The 24,145-nt window shown below is 40.4% G+C and overlaps 1 protein-coding gene across 4 annotated transcripts in view; it reads left to right on the top strand.

Annotated features, from left to right (window-relative positions):
* The window catches only part of LOC147617249 (AMSH-like ubiquitin thioesterase 3), a 91,483-nt gene extending 82,302 nt beyond the window's left edge, over nucleotides 1-9,181 (top strand). For 3 of the 4 annotated variants that reach the window (XM_086776880.1, XM_086776883.1, XM_086776881.1), the window contains 4 exons: nucleotides 7,996-8,070; nucleotides 8,163-8,225; nucleotides 8,346-8,398; nucleotides 8,478-9,181. In XM_086776880.1, the coding sequence (XP_086633006.1) occupies nucleotides 7,996-8,070; nucleotides 8,163-8,225; nucleotides 8,346-8,398; nucleotides 8,478-8,652 (366 nt within the window). In that variant the 3' untranslated portion in view covers nucleotides 8,653-9,181. The remainder of the gene's footprint in view (nucleotides 1-7,995; nucleotides 8,071-8,162; nucleotides 8,226-8,345; nucleotides 8,399-8,477) is intronic. The other variant, XM_086776882.1, reaches the window with a different exon arrangement.
* The last annotated feature ends 14,964 nt before the right edge of the window (nucleotides 9,182-24,145 follow it).

Genomic DNA, 24,145 nt, shown 5'->3' with positions numbered 1-24,145 from the left:
CATAAGCCCGTCCATCATATGGTCACAAAAGCAGCACTCACAAGCTGCACACGTATAAGGTAACTCATCTATGGGAATAATTCGGCCGGTTATTGCAGCACCTACCTCAGTGGTATGAGGTGATCTAACAAAAGGACCTCTAAGAGGCAAGCCAAAAACGGGATAAAGGCATATCTTCTGGTGAGGAAGAAAGCACGCTAGTAAGAAGACCCGCTCAGAAAATCCACCATGCCTTGATCTCATCACGCAGTAGTATCGGGAACCCAAACCCAAAGCTTCAATAACCATAGCCAAGCGGACATTGTTACGGAAGTCCACGGTGTTACCCTAGTTATATCTCGACAGGTCCGCCATTTGGTCTGAGCTACAGAAGTTCCCAAGTGAGGGAAAAGTGAGCGCTCATACAGTTCTATAAAATCCTTCTTCACAGACTCGCTTGCGTCTTGAAGGTGAGAAATCATCATGGATAAAACCAATTCCTGTTGCCAAGCCATAAAGGAGATTAAGAAGAAAGGAGATCGATGGAAGTAAGATTACTGCGAGCGACAAGTAAGAGTTACGACTTATATAAAAGAAGGAATTAGCGTAACCTAGAAGCCAACGGGTATCTTGCCACTGAAGTTTTACCGTCTTTCCATGATTTGGTTTTGGCACATATTTCTATAGAAGGCTTACATGAGATACATTATGAACTTTGAGATGAGGAGGTAAAAGAAGCTCGTAGGCTAAGTCACCTACTTTCTTTGTATTCAGATAAGGCTCACAATATCTGGGGAATAACTTCTTATACTTCCCAAGAGATAAAGAACTTCTTTTGGGTCGTACTCGAATGAAGACCAAAACCTTGGTATCCAAAACACCGATTCTCACTTCTGAACTCATTTTTCTGAATCCTTAAAACAGGTGGGACTCCTAAGAAGTATTCTGGGGAAAGGGTCTTCCCTTTTTAAACAGAATCTTTCTTTTATTTTAGAGAGGGAATAATTATAAGATCAGAAAGGGAGATTCTTACTCATGTATACCTCGAAGGTTGGGAGAGAATCTTACATTCTACCCCACTTAAAAAGTGCGAGATGTCCTCATCTCGCAAGGTAGAGGACAACTCTTTTTCATAAGATCAAATTTATTCTGGGGTTCCTTATATTCAGGTCAACCCAACAGAATACGGGGATAAATATCCCTTATATAGAACTCATCATTAAATAACAATTCATTCAGATCATATCATTCATATTTTTAACACGATAATGGTCCATTAGACCGAAAAATTTCCTTCTGAACATTCCTCCACGGAAATTTCAGTTAAGTAAGTTCTCAATTTGACATCCCTTAATTTGATTATCCGGGTCAAGTATTAACAGTAGTAATTTGACAGCACAATCCACTAATCTCATAGTGATTTGCTGAAATCATTATCATCATTTATCATCACAGGGACTCGTCACATTCATCCTCATTGTGGTTTTGCTCAGGTTATTATATTTCAACTAAATTTTAGAAATCATCATTTTTCAATCAGAATCCAAATCAATTCATCACTTCTCAAATAAAATTAAAAATCATATCAACCACATTCGAAATCATCATCTGGATAACATTAACGCTTATAATTTCAAGTCTTAGATTTACTCGTATATAGTGTCAATAAAGAGCTGCAGCTATACTCTCGGTATATACGGGTAGTCACGGCCCTTGGAATTATAAGGTAAATACCATCATGTCTAGGTTTCAAGCAAGTCAGGGATTCTATATAATTGCGTTACTTCCATTTGAAGACCCAATTACCAAATTACGAATTTCAGTTTGAATATCAAATTGTATGAATTATATCACACAATTACAACCTTTTTGTGCTTCTTGATAAATTTTTTGACATATTTGGCTTCTCAGTTGATCTTTATTAACCAATTCGCTTTGATACCAACTGTAAGATCCCTATCCCCACCGCACAATGGATTCGGATGCTAGCAGCGGAAGTAGCACATCTTGCAAAGGGCAGGGTCCCACACTCGGGGCCTCGCCCACGGATATCCGGACAAGAGAATAATCCGTCGGTTTATCCAAAACCAAAATCGGAAAAACTTCCTTTACCCGGAAAGCACGGGCGATTCCACCAGGATAACTTTTACTCTAACGTAGTCAAGATCATTTCTGATCAAGCTGATCCGACTGTATCTATAAAGATACTTGGTCAGATCAAGGAAGAAACTTGCACTTGGATCATTGGGATCAACGCTTTTTTTCCCATCAAGAGACACAGCCATTGATTCCTATCCATAGAACAATTACTATCCGGGATTTACTTTATCTATCGTAGTAACAAAAATTCAGTCTCGATTTACGGATCCATCAGTCCAGCTTAACCCCATCCAGTCCCATGGATTAGCCAACCGCCCAACATCTTATCACATCTTAATTCATCTTATCACCTGCTAACTTATTTCATAAGCATCTTATCACCTCTTATCACATCTTATACACCTCTTATCATATCCTATCATATCTCATATCTATTTATAGAATACAAGAGAATTCTTATATTTGATATAAGATTTCTTTACACATTTATTTATGCATAAATTCCATTTAAGGAGATTAATACTTTCGAAGTAAAAATCAATCTTTTATGCATCTTCCTATGCATAAATTCATTTTAAATGAAAATGACACTTTTGAATTAAAATTCAATCTTTTATGCATCTTCCTATGGATAAATTCAATTTAGATGAGAATGACACTTTTGAATCAATCTTTTATACATCTTTCTATGCATAAATTCAATTTGGTAGGAATTATACTTTTAGAATAAAAGAATTTCTCTTATGCATCTAAGTTATACATAAAATCTATTTATGATGAAAATCGCACTTTTAGTATAAAAAGAATATCTTTTATGCATACTTCTATGCATGAAATCCAAATATGATAAAAGTAACACTTTTATAATAAAATAATCAACTCTTATGCATACTTCTATGCATGAAATTCAATTGTGATAAAAGTAACACTGTTATAATAAAATAATCAACTTTTATGCATACCTCTATGCATGAAATTCAAATATAATAAAAGTAACACTTTTATAATAAAATAATAATCTTTTATGCATACCTCTATGCATGAAATCCAATTATAATAAAAGTGACACTTTTACATTAAAATAATAATCTTTTATGCATACCTCTGCATGAAATCCAATTATGATAAAAGTAACACTTTTACATTAAAATAATAATCTTTTATGCATACCTCTGCATGAAATCCAATTATGATAAAAGTAACACTTTTACATTAAAATAATAATCTTTTATGCATACCTCTATGCATGAAATCCAATTATGATAAAAGTAACACTTTTACATTAAAGTAATAATCTTTTATGTATACCTCTATGCATGAAATCCAAATATGATAAAAGTAACACTTTTATGTTAAAATAATAATCTTTTATGCATACCTCTATGTATGAAAATTAATTATACATAATATAAAAATCAATTTCTCTATGATTATAATAAATATCTTTCAATTAATCTAGGATGATAATTGCTAGAATATGGTAGGAAGTCCTCTTTTCATGCTTTGAATGAAATTATTTTATGCGTAATTTTTATAAAAATTTTGCCATAGCTCCGCTGCTATGACTGATAAATCTCAAATTTTTTAAGAGATAAAGCTTATCATTAAGGAAATAAATAGAATGATCCCTAATTGGATCATTAATCCATAATCGATTGAATCATCAATATTCATGAAATACATAAACTAAAAGCATAGAAAAAAGCCATTAATTTGGCCTCAAGCATAGATTAATCTTGGATTAAAGAAAAGCTTTATGAAAAGCTTCATTTGGATTGAGAATAGGTCATGAGTATGACCATTTCTTGAGTGGGAGAGAGAAATTACATAAAAACCATTAGAATTAAGCATAAATGAAAATTTATGTATTTCTTAACTATCATTAATCAATTAACTTCAATAGCATTCATCAAATTATGTAACTCTTTACTACCATTCATCAATTAACTTCAATAGCATTCAAAAACTATTTCAATTAAGCTTCTCAAGCTTGAGAGGGGTTGAGAAGAGAGAAACATTGAGAAATTATAGAAAAGATCAAAATTCACCATTTACCTCACAAATTGCTTGATTCTTTGTTCACGGTAGAGGTCCTAACCAATCAATTGGTTAAGTATGTTGATGGAGCCACCAATGGGGATTGAAGAAAGAGGGAAGCTCCAATTTCTTCAATTTGGAGAGAATTTTAGAGAATAGTAAAAATTAGCATTATTTCAGCATAACTTTAGTATAGTAAAATTCTCCTTCTTTTTTTCAAAGAGCTCATGTTCTATTTATAGGAGAGAGAAGCTCTAACCAAAGCTAACTGAATTTTAGAATTTTTCAGATTCAGTTTGATTGAATTTGAACTAGATTTGGATTTAGTTTGGTTCCTTTTTTATTCGGTTTGGTTCCATTTTGATTTGGTTTGATTCAATAGAGAGGAGAGATAAAAATATCACAATATTTTTGAGTTTAAAACTCATTTAAGCATGTGAAATATGCACCTCCTTTAATGGACTCCACTTCCTTACATATGTGTCAAAATGGAATCATTATACCCAAAATATCTCATATTTTTAATGTTGCTCATAGTTTTTTACTAATAAACCTTGTACATTTTCAACTCTTCATTTTATGTGAGCATTTACTCATTTTTGGATATCCAAAATATCTCATATTTTTAATATTGCTCATAGTTTTTTACTAATAAATCTTGTAGATTTTCAACTCTTCATCTCATGTGAGCATTTACTGATATCCAAAATATCTCATATTTTTAATATTGCTCATAGTTTTTTTTACTAATAAACCTTGTACATTTTCAACTCTTCATCTTATGTGAGTATTGAAGGGACTCCCCTTCCTTATATATGTGTCAAAATGAAATCATTATACCCAAATATCTCATACTATTAAAATTACTTATAGTTTCTTACTAATAAACTTTGTACATAGTCAACTCTTCATCCATGGTTGTCACGGTACGAAAATACGATACCGTACGATACGATACCGTACGAGAATTTTTAGTACGATATGAAATTTTCGGATACCGTACGATAAAATACGGTTTTTATTTTTTACACTTACAACCTATGGAGCTTCAAGCTTGAATGTGAGAGAAGGTTGGGAGGGGAGGAGTCTACAGTGCTTGAGGAACCAGAACATGGATATGTGTCTCTCCCGGTTGGATCTCCTGATTGTCTCCAAAAAAGAACCTGGATGGGTAATGCAATACCAACGGTCTCCCAGTGTAGCGTTTATGACTAAGGGACCGTCCTTGCACAAATACGAGGAGTGCATCTAGGGTGATAATGTTAGGGACTCCTCTCTAGATCAAAATGGCCATGTCCAAATCTTCTCCCTCGTACATAACTTGAGAATCTAATTGTCTAGCCTACCTATACCAGGGATCCCCAAGTGATGTAGCAAGATTCTCTCATCCTATCAATCAAGTGTACACTACCAGTCTACCTCGCCAGATTTTTTAGGTCTCTCAACAACCCCATATGGAATACTGAGTGGACACAAAAGTTGCGAAGTATTGCGAGCATTTGGGATCTTCGTAAAGCAAGGTTTCTATATTTTTTTAAAGCATTTGGAAAAAAAAATTTCAAGGAAAATTGATTTTTTGGGAGGAAAAAAAAAACCTAAAAATACCTTATGATATCGTACGGTATCGTACCACTCGTACCGTACCGTACGAACCTGTTCGTACGCGTACGAGAAACAACTATGTCTTCATCTTATGTGAGCATTTACTCATTTTTGGGTATCTTCTTTTACAAATTGGATTTATCTCCTCCCTACACATGAATTGATGCTATTGGCCCACAGGAACCTTAATTGGACCATAATCCAAAAATTTCTTAAAATCTAGACCCTTAGGCTAAGGTCCTTTATACCCATTTCCAATAAATTCCCATTGCACATTGGAAAGTTCTTTTTGAATTTCTGTTTCAGGGGAATTAATTTTAATAATATGAGAAATTTTTCTATCTAAAAATATTCAAAATATGAATATTTCTCTCTAAAATATTTTCTCTCTCTATTTCAAAATAGGCAGAGACAAAATCTTTTATATTTCTGAAGAGGGGATTGATTACAGGGGGAAGATGCTGGACATCTTGAGAGGCTGGGGAGGAATCTTACATGACATTCCCCTCTGCTAAATTGTTGCTGGGTACACCTGGCAGGTTGCAACCTTTCGACTCCTCTGCTGATCCTCCTCCACTGAAATCACTGCATCTTCTCACTTCTTCTACTGGGATTGAGGTCGAATTCAAGAGTTGAATCCTTTGAGCCAACGACTTCTTCACTGCGGGAACCGAATGGCAAATGCTGCTAAAACTGCTTGGAAATACCTGAGTCACCCTGACCTGTCTATGGAATCCTTTCACACACCATCTCCCTCGTTCTTGAACCTTTGAACCTCCTGAGGCGATGTTGGAGCAAACTTCCGCCTTCTTATGTGGAAGAGAGCCCCCTGTTGCCAGTGAAGCCCAAAACTCCATTTACTCCTTTGATGACGGATGCCATTCTTCCCTAGAAAACTCATGGGTAAAACCTATATACCTTGCAGATGCAAGATGCTAAACTGACTGCTAGGATGACTAAAATGCTAATGCAAGCCCTGTGCAATTCTATATGCTATGCAAGAATGTAGATGGATGGGTAACGGGTTACCGATGCATGCCTAAGGGGAAAACCCTAAGGATGGCCCGGCTTGCAAGATCTTGAGATTTGGATTTAACTGAGCGAAAGTGACTAACATGCTGACTTACTGAATAACTGATAGAATGAACATGAACTAAGACTGCTTACCCTGTAAAGCTCCTGATACCAATGTGACATGCGGGAGATTGATCGTAGTAAAACAACCTTAGGCTACTAAACTTTACTTAATGATGCTTAAGAGATGGACAATGGTGTCAATGCAATGCAATGCAGCTATATTAAATGCAATGGTTACAACTGAGATCTATGGATAGATCTATGCTGAATATCCTTCTCAGAATGAGAGAGATGTGCTGAATGCTGATGATGATGACTGATTCCTTCTCCAATGCTTAGGTCCACCCTTGGATGCCGGCTTTCCTCTATGTAGGAGGTAGGAAGATGACTGAATGCTGTCTATGATGTTGTCTACTGTCTACATGCTGAATATACTGCTGATCTGCTGACTCCCAATGCTCCCAAGGATGCTGTACTGATGCTGGTCGGGCAGGTATGCTACTGTCGGCCAGGTGTCTGAGACCTCATGACTACAATAAATTCCCTATTAATGCTGTCGGCTGCTGATACTACTGTCGTCTGGTCATAACAGGCCCCGATCTGATGTAGTAAATGCTCTATATGCTATTAAATGCTTTATGTGCTGATGTAGGAGCTGAAACAGTCCCATACATGCAGTGATAAATGCTTGAATGCCTGAATAAATGGATTAATGCTTGCTAAATGGTTATGGATGCCATGTCACTTGTGCAACCCATAGGGTGTGCACGTGACATATACTGCACGAGGACTTTGGGCTGCTTAAATATATTAATTGCCGACTTTGTGGGCTATCCTTTCGTGACAAGAAGTCCATATATTTCTTAAATGCTGATACTACAGTCGGCTGGTCATAACAGGCCCCGATCTGATGTAGTAAATGCTCTATATGCTATTAAATGCTTTATGTGCTGATGTAGGAGTTGAAACAGTCCCATACATGCAGTGATAAATGCTTGAATAAATGGATTAATGCCTGCTAAATGGTTATGGATGCCATGTCACTTGTGCAACCCAAAGGGTGTGCATTTGACATACACCGCACGAGGACTTTGGGCTGCTTAAATATATTAATTGCCGACTTTGTGGTATCCTATCCTTTCGTGACAAGAAGTTCATACATTTCTTAAATGCTGTGTTCATGATTGTGTACTTTTTCAGTGTCAAACATTAAATGAGGAGGAGATATTCGATTGGCAAGACAAGCGTAATCTCTTTCAGTTGGGGTGGATCCATGTAAGGGAGTTGTGTGATGTATTAGATTTGTCCTCTTATTAATATATTTGTTGTGTACTTGGTCTAATGGGTGGTTGTTTTCTTCTCTGTAGACGCATCCGAAGCAAACATGCTTTATGTCCTCAATTGATCTTCACACTCACTATTCTTACCAGGTGGGGATTTGTGATTTGTCTGACTGTCTTGGACATTGTTCGAAGCTGCAGTTGTGGTCTGCATCATGCTTTCAAGGGTTCGCGTCTCTTAACAGTAATCCTAATGGGTTTTTTAAACAGGTGATGCTACCAGAGGCTATTGCCATAGTAATGGCGCCCACTGATACCACAAGGTACCTGATCAATTGAGAGGTTTATCTTACAATGCATCTGCTTTGAGGGCTCAATATTGATGTTTTTTAGGGTTCACAGGAACTGTGGCATTTTCCGTTTGTCAGACCCGGAGGGCGTCGAGGTTATACAGAGCTGTCAAATGCGAGGATTTCATCCCCATGAGCAGGCGTCCAATGGAAGTTCGATTTACGAACATTGTGGTCATGTCCTCATGAGCTCACGGTTGAGGTACCAAGTGGTAGACCTTCGGTGACAACTCTCTCGAGCTAGAACCCACATGTGAATGCATATGGACATTCCTATTAGCCAGGATATGGGGCTGCCCACAGATTTGTCTCGGGTGCCGGTGCCGAGAAACTGTAAGTCAGCACCTGAACTAGTTGTTTTGTGCTGTTGTATAAGGAGAAAACATGAAGGGCTTCATGTAATGCTTTTCTACCTACATCACTACTTTGTGTTGGTGTCATACATCACTTCAAACCCCTTCCACAGCGGTGTTTTTGCAGTATAAATGTACAGTGGGACTGCACTGATGCATGATCCTGGTCGACTTTAAGAATGTGTTGCATAGATGTACATTAGACTTTGTAAGGTTGTATATGTCCTTTCTATCAACACTTGAAAAGGTTTGTACTTCCTTTGGAGTACAAACCTTAAGCAAAACTGTCAAAAATGGCATGATAATTTGATGCCCTTATAATTATGACTTTTTGAAACGAAAAAGGAATCAAAAACATGAATTTGCCACATTTAAAAAATGGGTTTTCTCTTTTTTGGTGGCCTTTCTTGCATCCCGAGGGTATTCCATTTTTTTGGCTGTTCAAATGGTGGTCAGTGCTGTATTGTAGATTTTTTGGGTCATTGAAGACGTTTGAAAATAATGTCACATATCCGGATTGCATTTAGAGACTAGCCAACTTTGATAATCACACAAAACCTCACATAATTCTATCATCCAAAGTCATTTGCCATATCAATTTACACATGCCCCCTCACCCAAGCACTTTTTTTTTTTTTTTTTTGGTCCAGGAGACTACTTATCCATATTCAAAAGACATACTTTTATGGCAATTTTCAATTGAGCAAGCTAGACTTAAATAAACTCAACTGACATACTTTTATGGCAATTTTCAACTTAGACTTAAATCAACTCAACTGCCTCAATGTTCATTGATTGAGGTAAGTTTTAGTCAGCAAATTATGTTGACATAATGAAAAGTGACGTTGCAGATATTTATGGTTTACTTATAATTTGCATAATGCAAGTGCTCACATTTAAACATTGGCAACAATGCTAGGAACTTGTGCAGTAGATTCATTCACACGTCTTTCCAATTCATGTGCAACATCATGACACATACTAGCATATTATTCTTATTCTATAATGAATTTATTTTCAAATTAATTATATGTTAACCACTCAGTAGGTTAACATGGTTTTATGCATTCGACCTACCATAAGGCACTTTGTTATCTTACTCGCTTGAATTGGCACTTGTTTTTTGTAAGATAATGTAAGTGTTAACATTTAAACATTGGCAACAATATTAGAACTCATGCAATAAAAGAGTTTAGAAAGATAGATTCATTCACATGTCTTTTCAATTTATGGGCAATATCATGACACATTAGCATATTATTCTCATTTTATAACAATGTTATTTTTAAATTAATTACATGTTAACCAATTTGTAGGATCACGTGGTTTCATCCGCTTGACCTATTGTAAGGCGCTTTGTTATCTTACTCGCTCGAACGGACACTTATCTTGTAAGATGGTGTTACAATATATAAAGCATATTTACCTTGTGCTTAATGTCAAATAGAAAAAGTCTAAAGACTTAGTGCACATACTTGCTTTAAGACTATTAATAGTGGTCTAAGGACTATTTTCAAGAAATCTAAGGACTCTATGTATATACTTGCTTAAGATTAGTAATAGTGGTTGGATCATTTTTAAGTTTTTGGCCAATCTAGTGTGAAAACTAATCACTTGTAGATAAGTCATTTTTAACAATAAGCAATAAACAATCATTCTTTTGCAATTGAATACTTGTGAGCGTTCCTCCTCCTTTACTCTTGCATACTTATGTTCTATTGAATCTTGCATGCTTGATGGATGCTTTTGCTAGATAGGATTGTTTTTAGATTTTTTACTTGCATTAGCTTACTCTTCTTTCCTTGCCTTTTATGGGAGAGAACCATTGTGAATGATCATCTCTATTGGCAAAGAGGACTCTTTTCCCATTGGTAAGGAGCATTTCGGTGTCATAATGAAATGATGAGAATGTGACGACGCATGAGCTAGTGCACCCATATCGAGAAGTTGCAATCGCGGCTCTAAGACAAGGTCTAACGACACATGCTTCGGAAAGGCTAAGGTAAGCTCTATTTAAGCGCCATTAACGGGGACTAGCTTAGAGATTCACTTTGTTCATTTGTCCATTCCAAGTTACTGGAATCACCTTATATTGCCTAGTGTTGAGTAGGAGATCACACTCCGAAAACATATGTTGGATGTGTTTGGTGGTTGTTTTTTTATTTTGATTTAAAGATTTTACATTAGAGTATTCTATTTTCATATCTTGAAAGTGAAAAACCATGGTTTCTTGATAATTTGTATGATTTTTGGAGCCCAAAAGGTGTAGATTTCATTGCATTGAGCCAAGGAATAGCTAAACAATGGATTCTTTGAAAACATGAGCATCAAGCTCTAGTAGGTGTGGATTAGAGTGGGATAGGTAACTTTTATTCATTCATTTCAAGAAAAATCATAAGAATAAAAAAAATCCTTTATTTTATGTATAATCATCATTAATTAAGATTAGGATCCTTAATTACTTTTCACTAAGTTCAAAAAATCTCAAAAACTCCAAAAGCCAAGCTAAACCAACTGTCAAGTTGAGGAATGTGAGACCAGGCTGTTGAAAAATAAAGACGTAAATCTAGACACGTGAATTGTTTAAGTCAAAAGCTTATCTTAGCCTTGTGAAAGCATGTGACATTGTTCCTTACCTTTGAGCCGCAAATACAAATTCCTGATGTGGGTACACTGGCTCATCCATCGTGTCGTCACTCTGTTGTCACATCAAAATGCTCCTTACCAATGGGGTGAAGAAAGAGCTCTCTATGTCTAGATGGAGGCAAAAATAGATTCGTCTTCATGGTGGTTATCTCTCACAAAAGACGGAGGAAGAAAAGGAAGCTATTGCAAGAGAGAAACCTACAAACAAACCTATCTAGCCATCAAGCAAGCAAGATTCAATAGCATAAGTGCAAGAGGGAAGAGAAGAGCCCGCAAGTATTCTATTGCAAGGGAATGGTTGTATATTGCTTATTGTAAAAAATGACATATACTTTTCACAGTAGATCGACCACACTTAAATGGTTCGACATCTATTACTAGCCTTGAGCAAGTATGTACACGAAGTCTTTAAACTTTCCATATTTGAAATTAAGCTCAAGGTAAGGCTACTTTAAATATTTTAGTGCCGTCTTACAAAAGATAAGTATGAGCGGGTAAAATAGCAAAGCATCTTATGGTAAGTCAGGTGGGTGAAACCATGTTAACCTATAGAGTGGTCTAACATATCTCTCTTCTTCCTAATAGTGATGACCGTGTTCTCATGTCACCCAAGTGAGTGGTGAAAAGTTGTGGACAGGTTGAAAAGGTGTGGATGGTCTAGGATACAGTATGAAGTGGGCAGGAAAGGTGAAGTGGTATGATTCAAAACTAATCCGGGGTTGGATGCAAAGCAACAAAGTGGTGAGAAGTTGTGGTGGGTAATCCTGGGGTTGTAGACATCTTTGTGAGATAGCATGGAAGGTGATAGGCAATGTAGAGGCTCTTTATGCTAGGCCTCCATTAGTTGTGGAAGTGGAGTGGATCCTTCAAAAGTAGGTAGTGGGAAGAAGCAGTCCTCCGTACCCCACCATGGAATGATTAGCATGGGTAGATGGTGGTCCAATACGCTTTGACGCATGTAGTAAGGTATTATGATGGAGCTCTCAGTATGATGTAAAGATATTAGGCATCTTTGTGGTGAACATGCCTGCCGAGGTGACATTTTATTGGTGTTAAATTGGAGTCGAAAGAAAGTTTGCATGCATTGAATCCTTTTTGAGGCACCTACAAGGTCGAGGGTTCTCAGGCGATGGATCGTACCATGGGCCAAGCTTGTGCCCGTGCTAGTGTCTCCCCTTCTAGAGATATACGTAGAGGGTTGACTTTGACGAGGTTAGTTACAGATGCATGTGGTTGTGGGTGCTGTGAGATGTGACAGGTGAAAAACAATTGTGATGTGCGTAGTGGAATATGCAGGTGACGTGCATGGTGCCCATGTGTGTACATTTCTCCAACTTAACTGCTTTCTTCAACTCTCTTTGTTTCTCTTATTGATATTTACTCGACATACACTTTTTGGGGGAGTCAAGATCATTAGATTGGTGATGTAGGGTAGTTGGCTTTGTCCATAGTTATAATGGAGTGGGGTGGCCCTTGGGGCTCGAAGGATTGGGTGTTGTCAAGCACTCGGATAGAGGCAATGTGGATCCATGGTTGGTTTGGTTAAAGAAGAGGTTATGGTTCCTGCTAATTTTAGGAAGATTTAGGCGATGGGTTATACCATGGGCCAGGCTTGTGCATGCCGTTGATCCTCCCATCCAGAAACGTACGTACCGAGTGTGGTCCCATAAAGAATGTGGAATTTAGTAGACAGGGCTCGGCATGGGTGAGGCTTTCCAAACCCGCATTGGTTCCAAAGATACCACTAGTTTCATAGAAGGATATGATGAAGGGCTTATGAGAGAAAGCCATTGACCGGATTGATGTATGATCTCATAGGGCTTTCAAAAGTCAGTATGTATGATCTCAAAGGGTTTTGTACTGAGTGTGGTTCCATAAATAATGTGGAATTCAGTAGATAGGGCCTGGCATGGATGAGACTTTCCAACTTGCATTGGTTCCAAAGATACCACTAGTTTCATAGAAGGATGTGATGAAGGGCTTACGAGAAAGCCATTGACCGGATTGATGTATGATCTCAAAGGGCTTTCAAAAGTCAGTATTTGGCATGTCTTCAAAAGTGACCACTCTGTGGCCGTGGAGTATTTAGCCATGTTGTAAAGAGTTATCTCTACTAGTGGTGGACCTTCATTGAGGTCGAAGACCAATTGCTCTTTGCTTGTCCATTGGTTCTTGGGAACCTCCTCAAGGATGAGGGTGACGAGTTGGAAGAACAGGCACATTGCGATGATAGCAAGGTCGGAGACATTGGCGTAGTAGAGGTCATTGAAGTCCTTCATTCGGAGATGCATCTTTGTAGGGTGGTGAGGGGTGCAAGGCCATCAATGTATAGAATGTTGTAGGCAAGCCCTTTTCTTTCCATGCACAAGAACTTGTGCCACGACCACCTTCTTTGAAGTTTTTCATTCGGAGATGCATCTTCATGGCGTGGTGAGGGGTACAAGGCCATCAATGTATGGAAAGTTGTAGGCGGCCCCTTTTCTTCCATGCACAAGAACTTGTGCCATGACCACCATCTTTTGATTGGCATGTACTTGGGGTTAATGCAGACTTCTCTTGGGTGAAGTCATGTATTCCCGCCACTTTTTGTGGTGGTCGTTGAGGAGATAGGGCACATCATGAGATAGGGCATGTCCCAGTTAGGTTGAACTCTTACGTGACCTATGGTTGGGTAGTCCCTGGGATCAACAAAGCACCAACCTCCTATGGTGTGTTGTAGATGGTCGATCTTTTACTGGACAAATACATGATCCATGTGTTGATTCCCAAATGGATTTTGGCCATGTCAAAGGGTGTATCCAAGTGGTTATGAAAGTTAGCCATGTCAAAGGGTGTATCCAAGTGGTTATGAAAGTTGCCTTGGAATGTACGGCTGGCGGGTATGTGAGATGTTGTTCATGGATAGGCAAGGACACCTTTTTGAGTAGTTGTGGCAGTGGTTCGTCATTCAGATCCGGCCCCTCATGGAATAATTCAAGGATGGGGTCTCGTGGATGTGGTTAATGAGGTGGTTTAGTTAGGGGATAATTTCGATGCTTTGGGGTTGAACGATGGTTAAGGTAGGGGCTTCCATGATGGAAGATGGTGTAGATAGCTTGACTGGAGCGTTATGGATAAGGGTTAGAGTTAGGCTAGTTGGAGAGGTGGGTGGGTTTGGCTCTCCTAGAGATCTACTTTGGGGCCCAATTTTTCCAAACATGGGGCTTGATTGACTTGTGGGGGGGCTTCTTCTTTGAAAGGTTGGTGCCCCTCTTGGTTTCCTTTGGAGAATTTGTCAAGATTATCCTGCTCATTTTCAGGTTATGTCTTTGTAAAAGCAAAGGCTTCCTGTGCCTCGTCCATGGAGATGTCCTGCGGTGGGTAAGCCACATGAATTTTGTGAATGATGGCTTCATTCTTGGTGAGGGCTTATTCGAGGTAAGTGTAGACTATGTGATAAAGGGGGAAGATGCCTAGTGGATTGTACACTGATTGTTAGGCATGTTATGAAGATGGTGGAAAGTAGAATTCATTGCTTGGAAAACAATGGTCTTCATGGCTCTTATGGCCAAGTAAAGGGAGAATACATGGATGGGGAAGTTTAGATGGTACGAATGTTGTCTTCGCTAGTGGCGAGGGCTTGTTCAAGGTAAGTGTAGACTATGTGATACAGCATGAGGATGTCAAATGGGTTGTGCTAATTATTGAGCATGTTACAAAGCTCACGAAAAAGTATAGTTCAATGCTTGGCAAACAAGGGTCTTCATGGAGATCATGGCTGAGTGAAGGGAGATTGCAGCAAAACCCAATGACACCTGCTTTGCAAGGCTAAGGTGAGATTTTGACTTAAATAACCCCCATCTTGCAAACCATCTTAGCCTATATTAATACGGTGTAATAAGCCACCCCTCACCAACCTTTTCTTCTTCAAGCAAGCCATCTCATTCTTGGAAACCACACTCTTATACCGCATTGAATCCCATCCACTTGTGTCCAAACTAACCACTTGGTGTCACATGTTTGTCATGAGTTCTACACTCTTTACTAAGGAAGATCATTTCCTCAACCTCACGGCACCACCCTACCTCAACTTTCCCTTGATGGAGGTAACAAGAAATCCCTCTTTGCACACCAAATTGCCCCTCGCCAAAGGGGTGAAGAGAGATCTCTCTATGTCGTGATGGAGGCAACAAGAAATCTCTCTATGCCTTCATGGTTATATGTCACAAAACGAGGGAAAAGAAGAGGAAGCTAATGAAGAAGAAAACCTATAATCAAACCTATCTAGCATGCATCCATCAAGTAAGATTCAATAGCATGGAAGCAAACAAGACGAGGGAAGAAACATAGTGCACAAGAAAAATATTGCATGGTTGCTTATTGTAAAAAATGACTTATATACAAATGACTAGTTTTCACACTAGGCTAGCTAAACTTAAAACTAGTATGGTCTCTCTATTACTTTTCTTAAGTATCTATGTACACTAAGTACATAGACTTTCCCTATTTGACATTAAGCATAGAGTCAAGGTGCTTTATATGTTGGCAAAGTGTCTTATGGTAGGTCGAGTGGAAAAAACCATATACGAAGTGGTTAACATAAACCCCCTTCCTAATGGGGGCCACATCCTCACATCACCCAAGTCGGTGGTGAAGTTGCTGGGAAGTGGATGTCGTGGATGGTCCAGGATATTTGGTGAGTGAGGTTAAGTGGTTAGTTTGGGACTGATCTGCAACCAATGTGATGGGAATCTTTCGGCTTTATAGTAGGTAGCTTGTTAAGGTGGCATGGAAAGTGATAAGCGATGTAGAGATGTTTCATGCTACGGGCCTTGGTTGGTTGTGGAAGTGGTGTGGACCCTTCAACATGAGATAATTGGTAGAAGCGGTCCATACCCTGTGATTGGCGAAATGAGTGTTAAGACTCCATGGAATGATTAGAATGGGTAGATGGAGATCCTAGATATCTTGGAACGATAGGATGAAAGCTCAATGGAGGTACCTATAAGGTTGAGAGTTCTCAAGATGATGGGTCATACTGTGGGACCACACTTGCGTCTGCCATAGTCTCCCCATCTAGAGATATACTTTGAGGATTATCATTGACGACCTTAGTTGTAGGTGCATGTTTTTGTGTGTGTCATGAGATGTGAGAAGTGAAAAAAATGATACTCATAGTAAAATATGTAGGTGTTATTGTGCGTCCACCATAGTCTCCCCATCTAGAAATATACTTAGAGGGTTAGCGTTGACGACGTTAGCTGTAGGTGCATGTGTTTGTGTGTGTCATGAGATGTGAGATGTGAGAAGTGAAAAAAATTATGACACATAGTAAAATATGTAGGTATTATTGTGCACGGGCAATGGATGGAAGGTGTGTCCGTATGGGCACACTTCTCCACCAACACAAGGACTTCTCCAACTCAACTGCTTTCTATGACATTCTTTTCTATTGTCCTTAACATTTACTTGACATACCAATTCTTGTCTCCCCAAGAATACATTTACTTGACATACCAATTCTTGTCTCCCCAATTCTTGGGGAGACAAGACTATTACATTGTTGGGGGCTTGGTGATGGACATGCACGTGGATGTGCCCACATCCATGCAATGGAGTTGGGCAGCCTCAATGGCTTGATGGATTTGCCATTATCAAGCACTTGTTGGGATACAGGAAGGGTGGGTTGAATGGGTGGTTTCGTTAAAGACAAGGCCGCAAAGTTTTTGCTAATTTGGAAAAAGTCTAGGCAATGGGTCGTACCATCATGGACTAGGTTTGTGTCCACCATGGTCTCCCCATCCACAAATGTACCTAGACGGCTATCGCTGATGACGCTCAACACACAATCGTGAAAGAACTGTGTTTATGTGTCTATTACATGCAAAGCCCATGTATATAGTATAGGTGGCATGTATAGGCATTGTGCAAAATGTGGACCCGTGTAGAAGCTTCTTCTAGTGAAAACTCCAACACTCTATTTCTTCAACACTTTTTATTCTTCTTGAGTCTTTGATTTTTACACATGGTTTGAGATCAAAAATTGGTTGTTGATATGTAACGAGGCGGAATGATAAGATGTGATTGAAGTTGGGGTGTCCTATTATAAGGGAAGAATTGAGGACACCCTATTTAGCTAGGACATTGGTAAACAACAAACTATACGTGGCTTGACGGACATGGCCGCATGGATCCAAGTGGTTCTTAAGCTGCTTTTTGAAATGTTGGTAGCTAATCGGCCTGCTTACCTAAAGCATGGTGATGTCGATGGAGAAAAGGGAAGCATTATAGAGCAGCCATGGCTTGAGAGTGAAATGTTGGAATGCGAGACAATGCTAACCTTGGCATGCAGTGTTGCTTTGGCTGTTTTGGGCATCTTGACCTTACTTGATTAGCACGGATGTAGACCAGTTTTGTGCCTTGGAGGGAGATGCCAAGCATAATTGATTGAACGATTGTTGTGTGTGAAGAGCACCATTTGGGAGAATGGATCCAACGACTCCGAGGAACACGATTGGAATGCCCATTTTATTGGACAAGATGGAGGATTCTCTGGTGGGCATCTTTTCACGAAGTCCAAGCATGCCATGCATGGATGTAAGTCATGAGTGTACAAATATCGAAGTTTAAGTCCTGAAAGAAGATTGGTCTAAGCAAGAATGAGACTTAATGAATGAAGAGGAGACAAGACAATAATGAATGAAGAGGAGACAAGACAACCTGATCGAAGGCAAGTATGTAAAGTGTTGGCATGGAACATGGAGTCTGGTGTCGAAGTGCCTTGATAAGGTGCAATTTAGACCATTGGGTGCGATCAACATGGATAGGTGCCGGATAGGCCACAAGGTAGGAAAGACTGTATGGGGCTATGTGCTAAAGTGCCGGTGGCAAAAGGATGTGTCATCATCCATTGTGAGGTGTGCACGAATGTTCTTTGTGCATAATGGATTAAGTCCTTAGGTTTTTGGTAAGTGCATAGTCGTTATGTAGTGAGTGCGTATTCGAAAAGAGTTTTAAATGGACTATTCAAGAGGATACGTTTGGAATTTTTGGGAGGGTACCTATAAACAACCAACTGTACCAACTCAAGAAGATGCTTTGGAATTTTTGGAAGAGTACCTGCAAACAACCAACTGTACCAACTCTACCCTCCATTGGGAGCGCTCAATCCACTTAGTGGGGAGCCAAAATAAGCAGCTTAACAATTGACACACCAACCTATGCCAACAACAGGACACACCACCACTGACAAGAAGAAACCAATGCAAGAATGTACATCTTCTAGCCGTTACTGACATTCTGGCAAGCGATGATAAACATAATGTTGACGTTCGCATCTTCTTGACAAAGCAGTATAAGTGCAGGTAACTACTTCACCCTATCATTCAAGCACATGCACAACTGTTTACTAATGCCAAATTCTTGAATCTTAGTGTTGTGAAGTAGGCCAGGGCTCAAGCTTTTGCATGACCTGAAAGAGGCCAGCCTTCCCATCCTCTTCAGCAACATAAACCTCGATCTCTCCGCCAACCACCCCACCCTAGATTTAGTGTAGATCATACATAAATTTTGTATCCTACACTCTTTCAATCCCTCTTCTCTTTCTCGCATGCTTTCCTTTCGTCCGCTCAATGCCTCTCACACACAATGCAAGGAGCTAGGAATGTGCTTGCCATGTTGACATTTGGAAAGATTACATCAGTAGCTATGTGTACATAGTCCCAAGATAAAATACACAATGTTATCATTGCAACATGTTGACAAAAGTTGCAATGTCTACATGTACATAGTCCCAAGATAAAATGCACAAGACCATCAGTGCAACATGCTATAGAAGAAAATCATTAGCTCTCGCTATACACGCACACACACACTTTTCCTTTTCAAACAAGCTCGCTTGTGCTCTTGTACATAGAAAAGGATAAGCAGGTAAACCGCACAAAGGATCACACCTAAAGGATTAAAACCCTAGAAGAACCCAGATCTTGCTGTCTCGCTTATGGTCTAAATGGCTTTCCAAGCCTCTCTCACCCACAACCACATCTTAAGGGTTAAAACCTTAGAACCAGATCTTGCCCTCTCGATTATGGTGGTCTCAATGGCTCTTCCAATCCTCTCTCATCTCCAAGCGCTCTCTTTGTCTCCTGTGTGGTTTCGATAGCAGTTGTAAACTCTCTCTCCCAAGGGTAAGGTTGAGAGGAGGAAAGGGGGACACATATACACACACATACACACGTATGTACATAGAAGAGGATAAGCAAGAAAATCACGCAAGGGATGACATCTCCATGATAATAGCATTCACCCCCCAAGGCTCTCCACTTCCAAGCAACTGCGCCCTGTCGACTGCTCCAGCAGTCAGCCCCATAGAGGACACTGGTGGGCTGAACGGGGAGCATGAACACGCAGTCGTCTGGCCGGAGGTAGATTGCAACTGCCCATCTCACGGCAAGAGCGCTCCCTTTACTAAGATCCACTGCAACAGCCACTCTTTGGCGCCCATTTTGCAAAGAGGGGAGTGGCATCCTCGAGGTTTCTGCCAGAGGACCGAATCGTTGATGTATATACGCAGATCCAGCCAGGCGATAATGATCGTGAAGCTGCTTGTATGAGGGCGTTGCAGACGAACGCTTCTGTGACGTTGCAGGCGGGGTGGGGATATATTTCATGCGCTCCCCCTTGTCGTGTAGCGGGGGAGTGCACGAAACCCTTTCCAGCTCAGCGTGAGCATTTATTCGTTGCCAGCGTATACCGTCCCTGCTGCAGCTACGGACCGTCATCTTTCCCTTCACTCTCAGCCGAAACCTCCTTGTCTGCAATGCCATTCACACTGCTCTTGGCCGCTATGTTGGCTGCTATATCATACGCACTCAACACAGCCAGCGCCGCCCCTAGACTGTGCCCCGTTATGGTGATACTCACCTCCTCCCCCTCATACTCCTTCAATAGCATCTTTATCTCTAAAACCATCTGATCCCTTACACTTAGCTTATTAAACTTTGATTCAGGCTTGCTAGAAGTGTACAAGCTATGAAACCCACTCTCCACCTTCACTTTCTTCTGATCAGGCTCTATGTCTGCGACAACTTGTAAGTCCATGAGATCATCTATCCACTCTGCGGCCATTATGGTGCCCCTCCATGCAATCAGAATGTCTCTTCTTCCCAGTCTTTTTATCTCATCTTCATCAGTAGAGACAGCGATATAGCCCATCCAATTAGAGTCCCCACTCCAACGGTGCACCTCTATATCTGTTCTGTCAGATTTTTTGAAGAACTTGGGAAGATGAATGTTGGATGTTGCATACAAGTACTTTTTCACCTCGTAGCCGCAATCCCCTTTGCCCACATTCCCGAACAGGGTCTTTCTGCTGTATTTGCAGCTGCCGCAGTAGATGGAGTGTGAATCGAAATCAAATGCATCATAGGTTACTTGTGCAAACTCACCATACCTGATGAGCTCTGCACGAAGGGTTCGATCTAAGGAATCGCTGCCCAACAGGCCCTCCCAGTCGTTCTCTCCTTGAATGTCTCTCTACTTGCTGCCCACTTCAGTAGCTTCCCACGCATGAGTTGATCGCGGCTTGGGATTTTGCTTTTTCGTTGCCTCTTCACCTAGGGAAGGCCTGGACACCTCTACCTCTACAGCAGAGCTTGAAGCTACAGCTAACAATAATGATCTTGATGATGATGATAATGGCTTAATGTTGCACCAATTACTACCAAAGGTTAAGCCAATCTCTCCGCAAATACTCGACCTTGACGCATTCTCAAGCGTCGGATCGAGCGCTAAAGGACGACGGGTATGCAGACAAGGAGGTTTCGGCTGAGAGTGAAGGGAAAGATGACGGTCCGTAGGGGACGGTATACGCTGGCAACGAATAAATGCTCATGCTGAGCTGGAAAGGGTTTCGTGGACTCCCCTGCTACACGACAAGGGGGAGCGCATGAAATATATCCCCACCCAGGCAGGCGAATCCTGCTGGGACATTGCACGCAAATGCTGCTGTGAGGACGTGGATTCAATTAGCATTCGGCTCAAAAAGCTTCCTGCATTATCACCCGGCAAAGCCTCAACCAAGGTGTCACGGCGCCATGGCAGGGATGGGAGTATGAGGCGGGAGAGGCAGGCGAGGGTGAAGCGGCAGCGCTGCGTGAAGGGTGGCATCGCTGCAACACAGGCCGGGCAAGGCGGAGGGGCGCAAGAGCGGGCTGCAGGCGCCGGTGGGGTGGCGAGGGTTACACTTTTTTATTAACTAAATAATTAATTGATAAATTAGTTAATTTAATTGATGGTGTGATTTGATTTTCTTGAAGAAAAAAATGAACGTGAAAAATAAAGGAAGAAGAAAAAGTTGTAAAATAAGGCGATAGAAAAAGAAAAAAGAAAAAAGAGGGGTACCTTTTTTTGTTGGATTGTTTCTTTTAAAAAGAAAGAAATGATAAATATAAAAATAAAAATTGATAATTTTTTAATTTTAAAAATTTTTAAAAAGAAAAAAGAAGGGAATTATTTTATTGTTTATTTTTAAAAATTTAAGCTTTTGGTTGAGGAGCACGAGGGACCAAGTTTTTGTCTTTGTTTTTGTTGTGTTTATTGTTTTTTTAACATTAATTGATTAATCAATTAATTAAGTAAATTTTTTTTGTGAAATAATAATTATGGGAAAACTAAAAAGCTGGGGGGGCGTTTTTTGTTTGTTTTGTTGTTTTGTTTTTTAGATGAAAAAAGGGGAAAGAGAAAGCAAGGGGGTCCTCTTTGTTTTTTTTTTGGGGGAGAGAGAGAGAGAGAGGGATTTTTTTAAATAAGCGGAAAAATAAAGTGGTATGGGAGGAAACTGAAGAACAAGGGGGGTATTACTAAGGAAATAAAAAATAGAAAAATTAAGGGGGGAGTAGTAGGGTTAGGTTTTTCTTCTCCATTTTTTTTGGAGAGAGAGAGAGAGATTGTGGAAAATTAAAAAGAAAATGGAAAAAAGAAAAGCGAAAAAGGAAAAACAAAAAAAGGGGGGGGGGGTTCTACGCATTGTGCAAGAAAGTGCACGCGTGCGACGTGCGAGGTGCACATGTAGGTGAAAATGCATGTGCATGCGCTTAGGAGAGGGCTTGGTCATGCTCGTGTAAATGCAAAAATGTGTGTACGCATGTGCGTGTATGATTACAAGTGCACGTGCCAGCGGTTGTAAGTGTATGGGATGCATGCGAGTGTGTGCATACACATGCAAATGTGTGAATGTAGAATGCTCGTGCGGACACACACTGCATGTGTGCATGCGTGAAAGCAATGGTGTGTGCATGCATGGGGTGTGGGCACACGTGGGGGTGCATGCAAGTTTGTGCGAGAGTGTGTGCATGCGCTCACAAGTGGGGGTGGATGCAAGTTTGTGCGAGAGTGTGTGCATGCGCTCACGGGCAAGTGTGCATGTGCACAAGATAGTGTGTGAGAGTGAATCACGGTATGCATATGCAAATAGGACTATAGGGTGGAATTGTGTGTGTGCAGGTGCATGAGGGTTTGCAAGGTGAAAGGGAGGTTTAAGCGCATGTGCATGTGCAACAAGTGCACCATGCGCATGTGCATGCTAAGGGTTGGGTGTGGTGTTGCATGCGCAAGCACGAATAAATGGGGTGTAAGTGTATGTACATACGCATGTGAGCGTGTGTATGCATGTATAAATACGAATGGTCAAGGCCCGTGTGGGCGCTATAAATGGGAGTGCATGTGGGTGTGGGGTGTGTATGCACGGACGTTCGAATATGTGAATGGGTGAGTGGGGTGAGTTGGTGCGGGTGTACGTATACGTGTTCATGCACGTGGTATAAAAATAGAAGGTTGCACATGGTGCAAATGAGGGTATGAAGTTGTAAATGTGTATGCATGCATGTGTGCGAGTGGATACGTGTGCATGCAAAGGTGAGAGTGTATATAGATGCACAAGACTATGCAATTGTGTAAAGGGGAGTGCGCACATGTGTGAACGCACATGTGCACATGCGGGTGCAAAGGTGTGCACACGCGAGGGTGGTTGTAAATGTGGTTGCACGTAGTAAGGTGAGTGTGTGAACAATGGTCTGCGCAAGTGTGTGCACAAACTGCAAAGGTGTGTATACATGCAAATGGGAATGTGCAAATGTGTAAGGGAATGTGCACATACATGTTTTTAGTTACTTTTTTTTGTTATGCTTTTGGGTTTTTTTTAATGTTTTTTTGATCGTTTCCTGGTGAAGGTTGTGACTGTACACTTGAGCAGGGGGCTATGTTACATATGTACACATGGGCTGAGTGTTGAGGCTTATCGTGTGCGTGCTCAATAATTGAGGGTAGAGAATCGTTTGCCTATCCACGACGAAAGCTTAGATGCCACCGACCGTCGGCTTTGCTAGCGTGCTTGATTGAGCTGTGTCTTTCTAGATCCAGCTTGATTGAGCTGTGTCTTTCTAGATCCAGCTTGTTGCGACATGGCAGACATGTGTGTTGTGGGGTCATGGCGAACTTTTTGAGCCTTTGGGATTGCTCTACGGTGCCACATAAGTGTGTGCATGGTTCTCTTTGGGATTTGACACCATGGGCAGCTCTTGTTTGATGGGAACAAAGAACAAGTAGGGGACAAGGTATTGCCGCTTGCTACATGTGTCCATGGGCTCTTCCGACTTTTTTGAAGGTGGTGTTGGCACAAGAGTTGAGGTGGAAGCCACCACTCTCCATTCCTGCTTAAGAATTGGAGGCATGCTTTGGGTCTCCA

The sequence above is a fragment of the Cibotium barometz genome, chromosome 37 (genome assembly GCF_041138505.1).
Source record: "Cibotium barometz isolate CiBa-2024 chromosome 37, ASM4113850v1, whole genome shotgun sequence".
NCBI lineage: Eukaryota > Viridiplantae > Streptophyta > Polypodiopsida > Cyatheales > Cibotiaceae > Cibotium > Cibotium barometz.
Note: the sequence above shows the minus strand (reverse complement) of the source record. Positions and strands in the feature narration are given on the sequence as shown.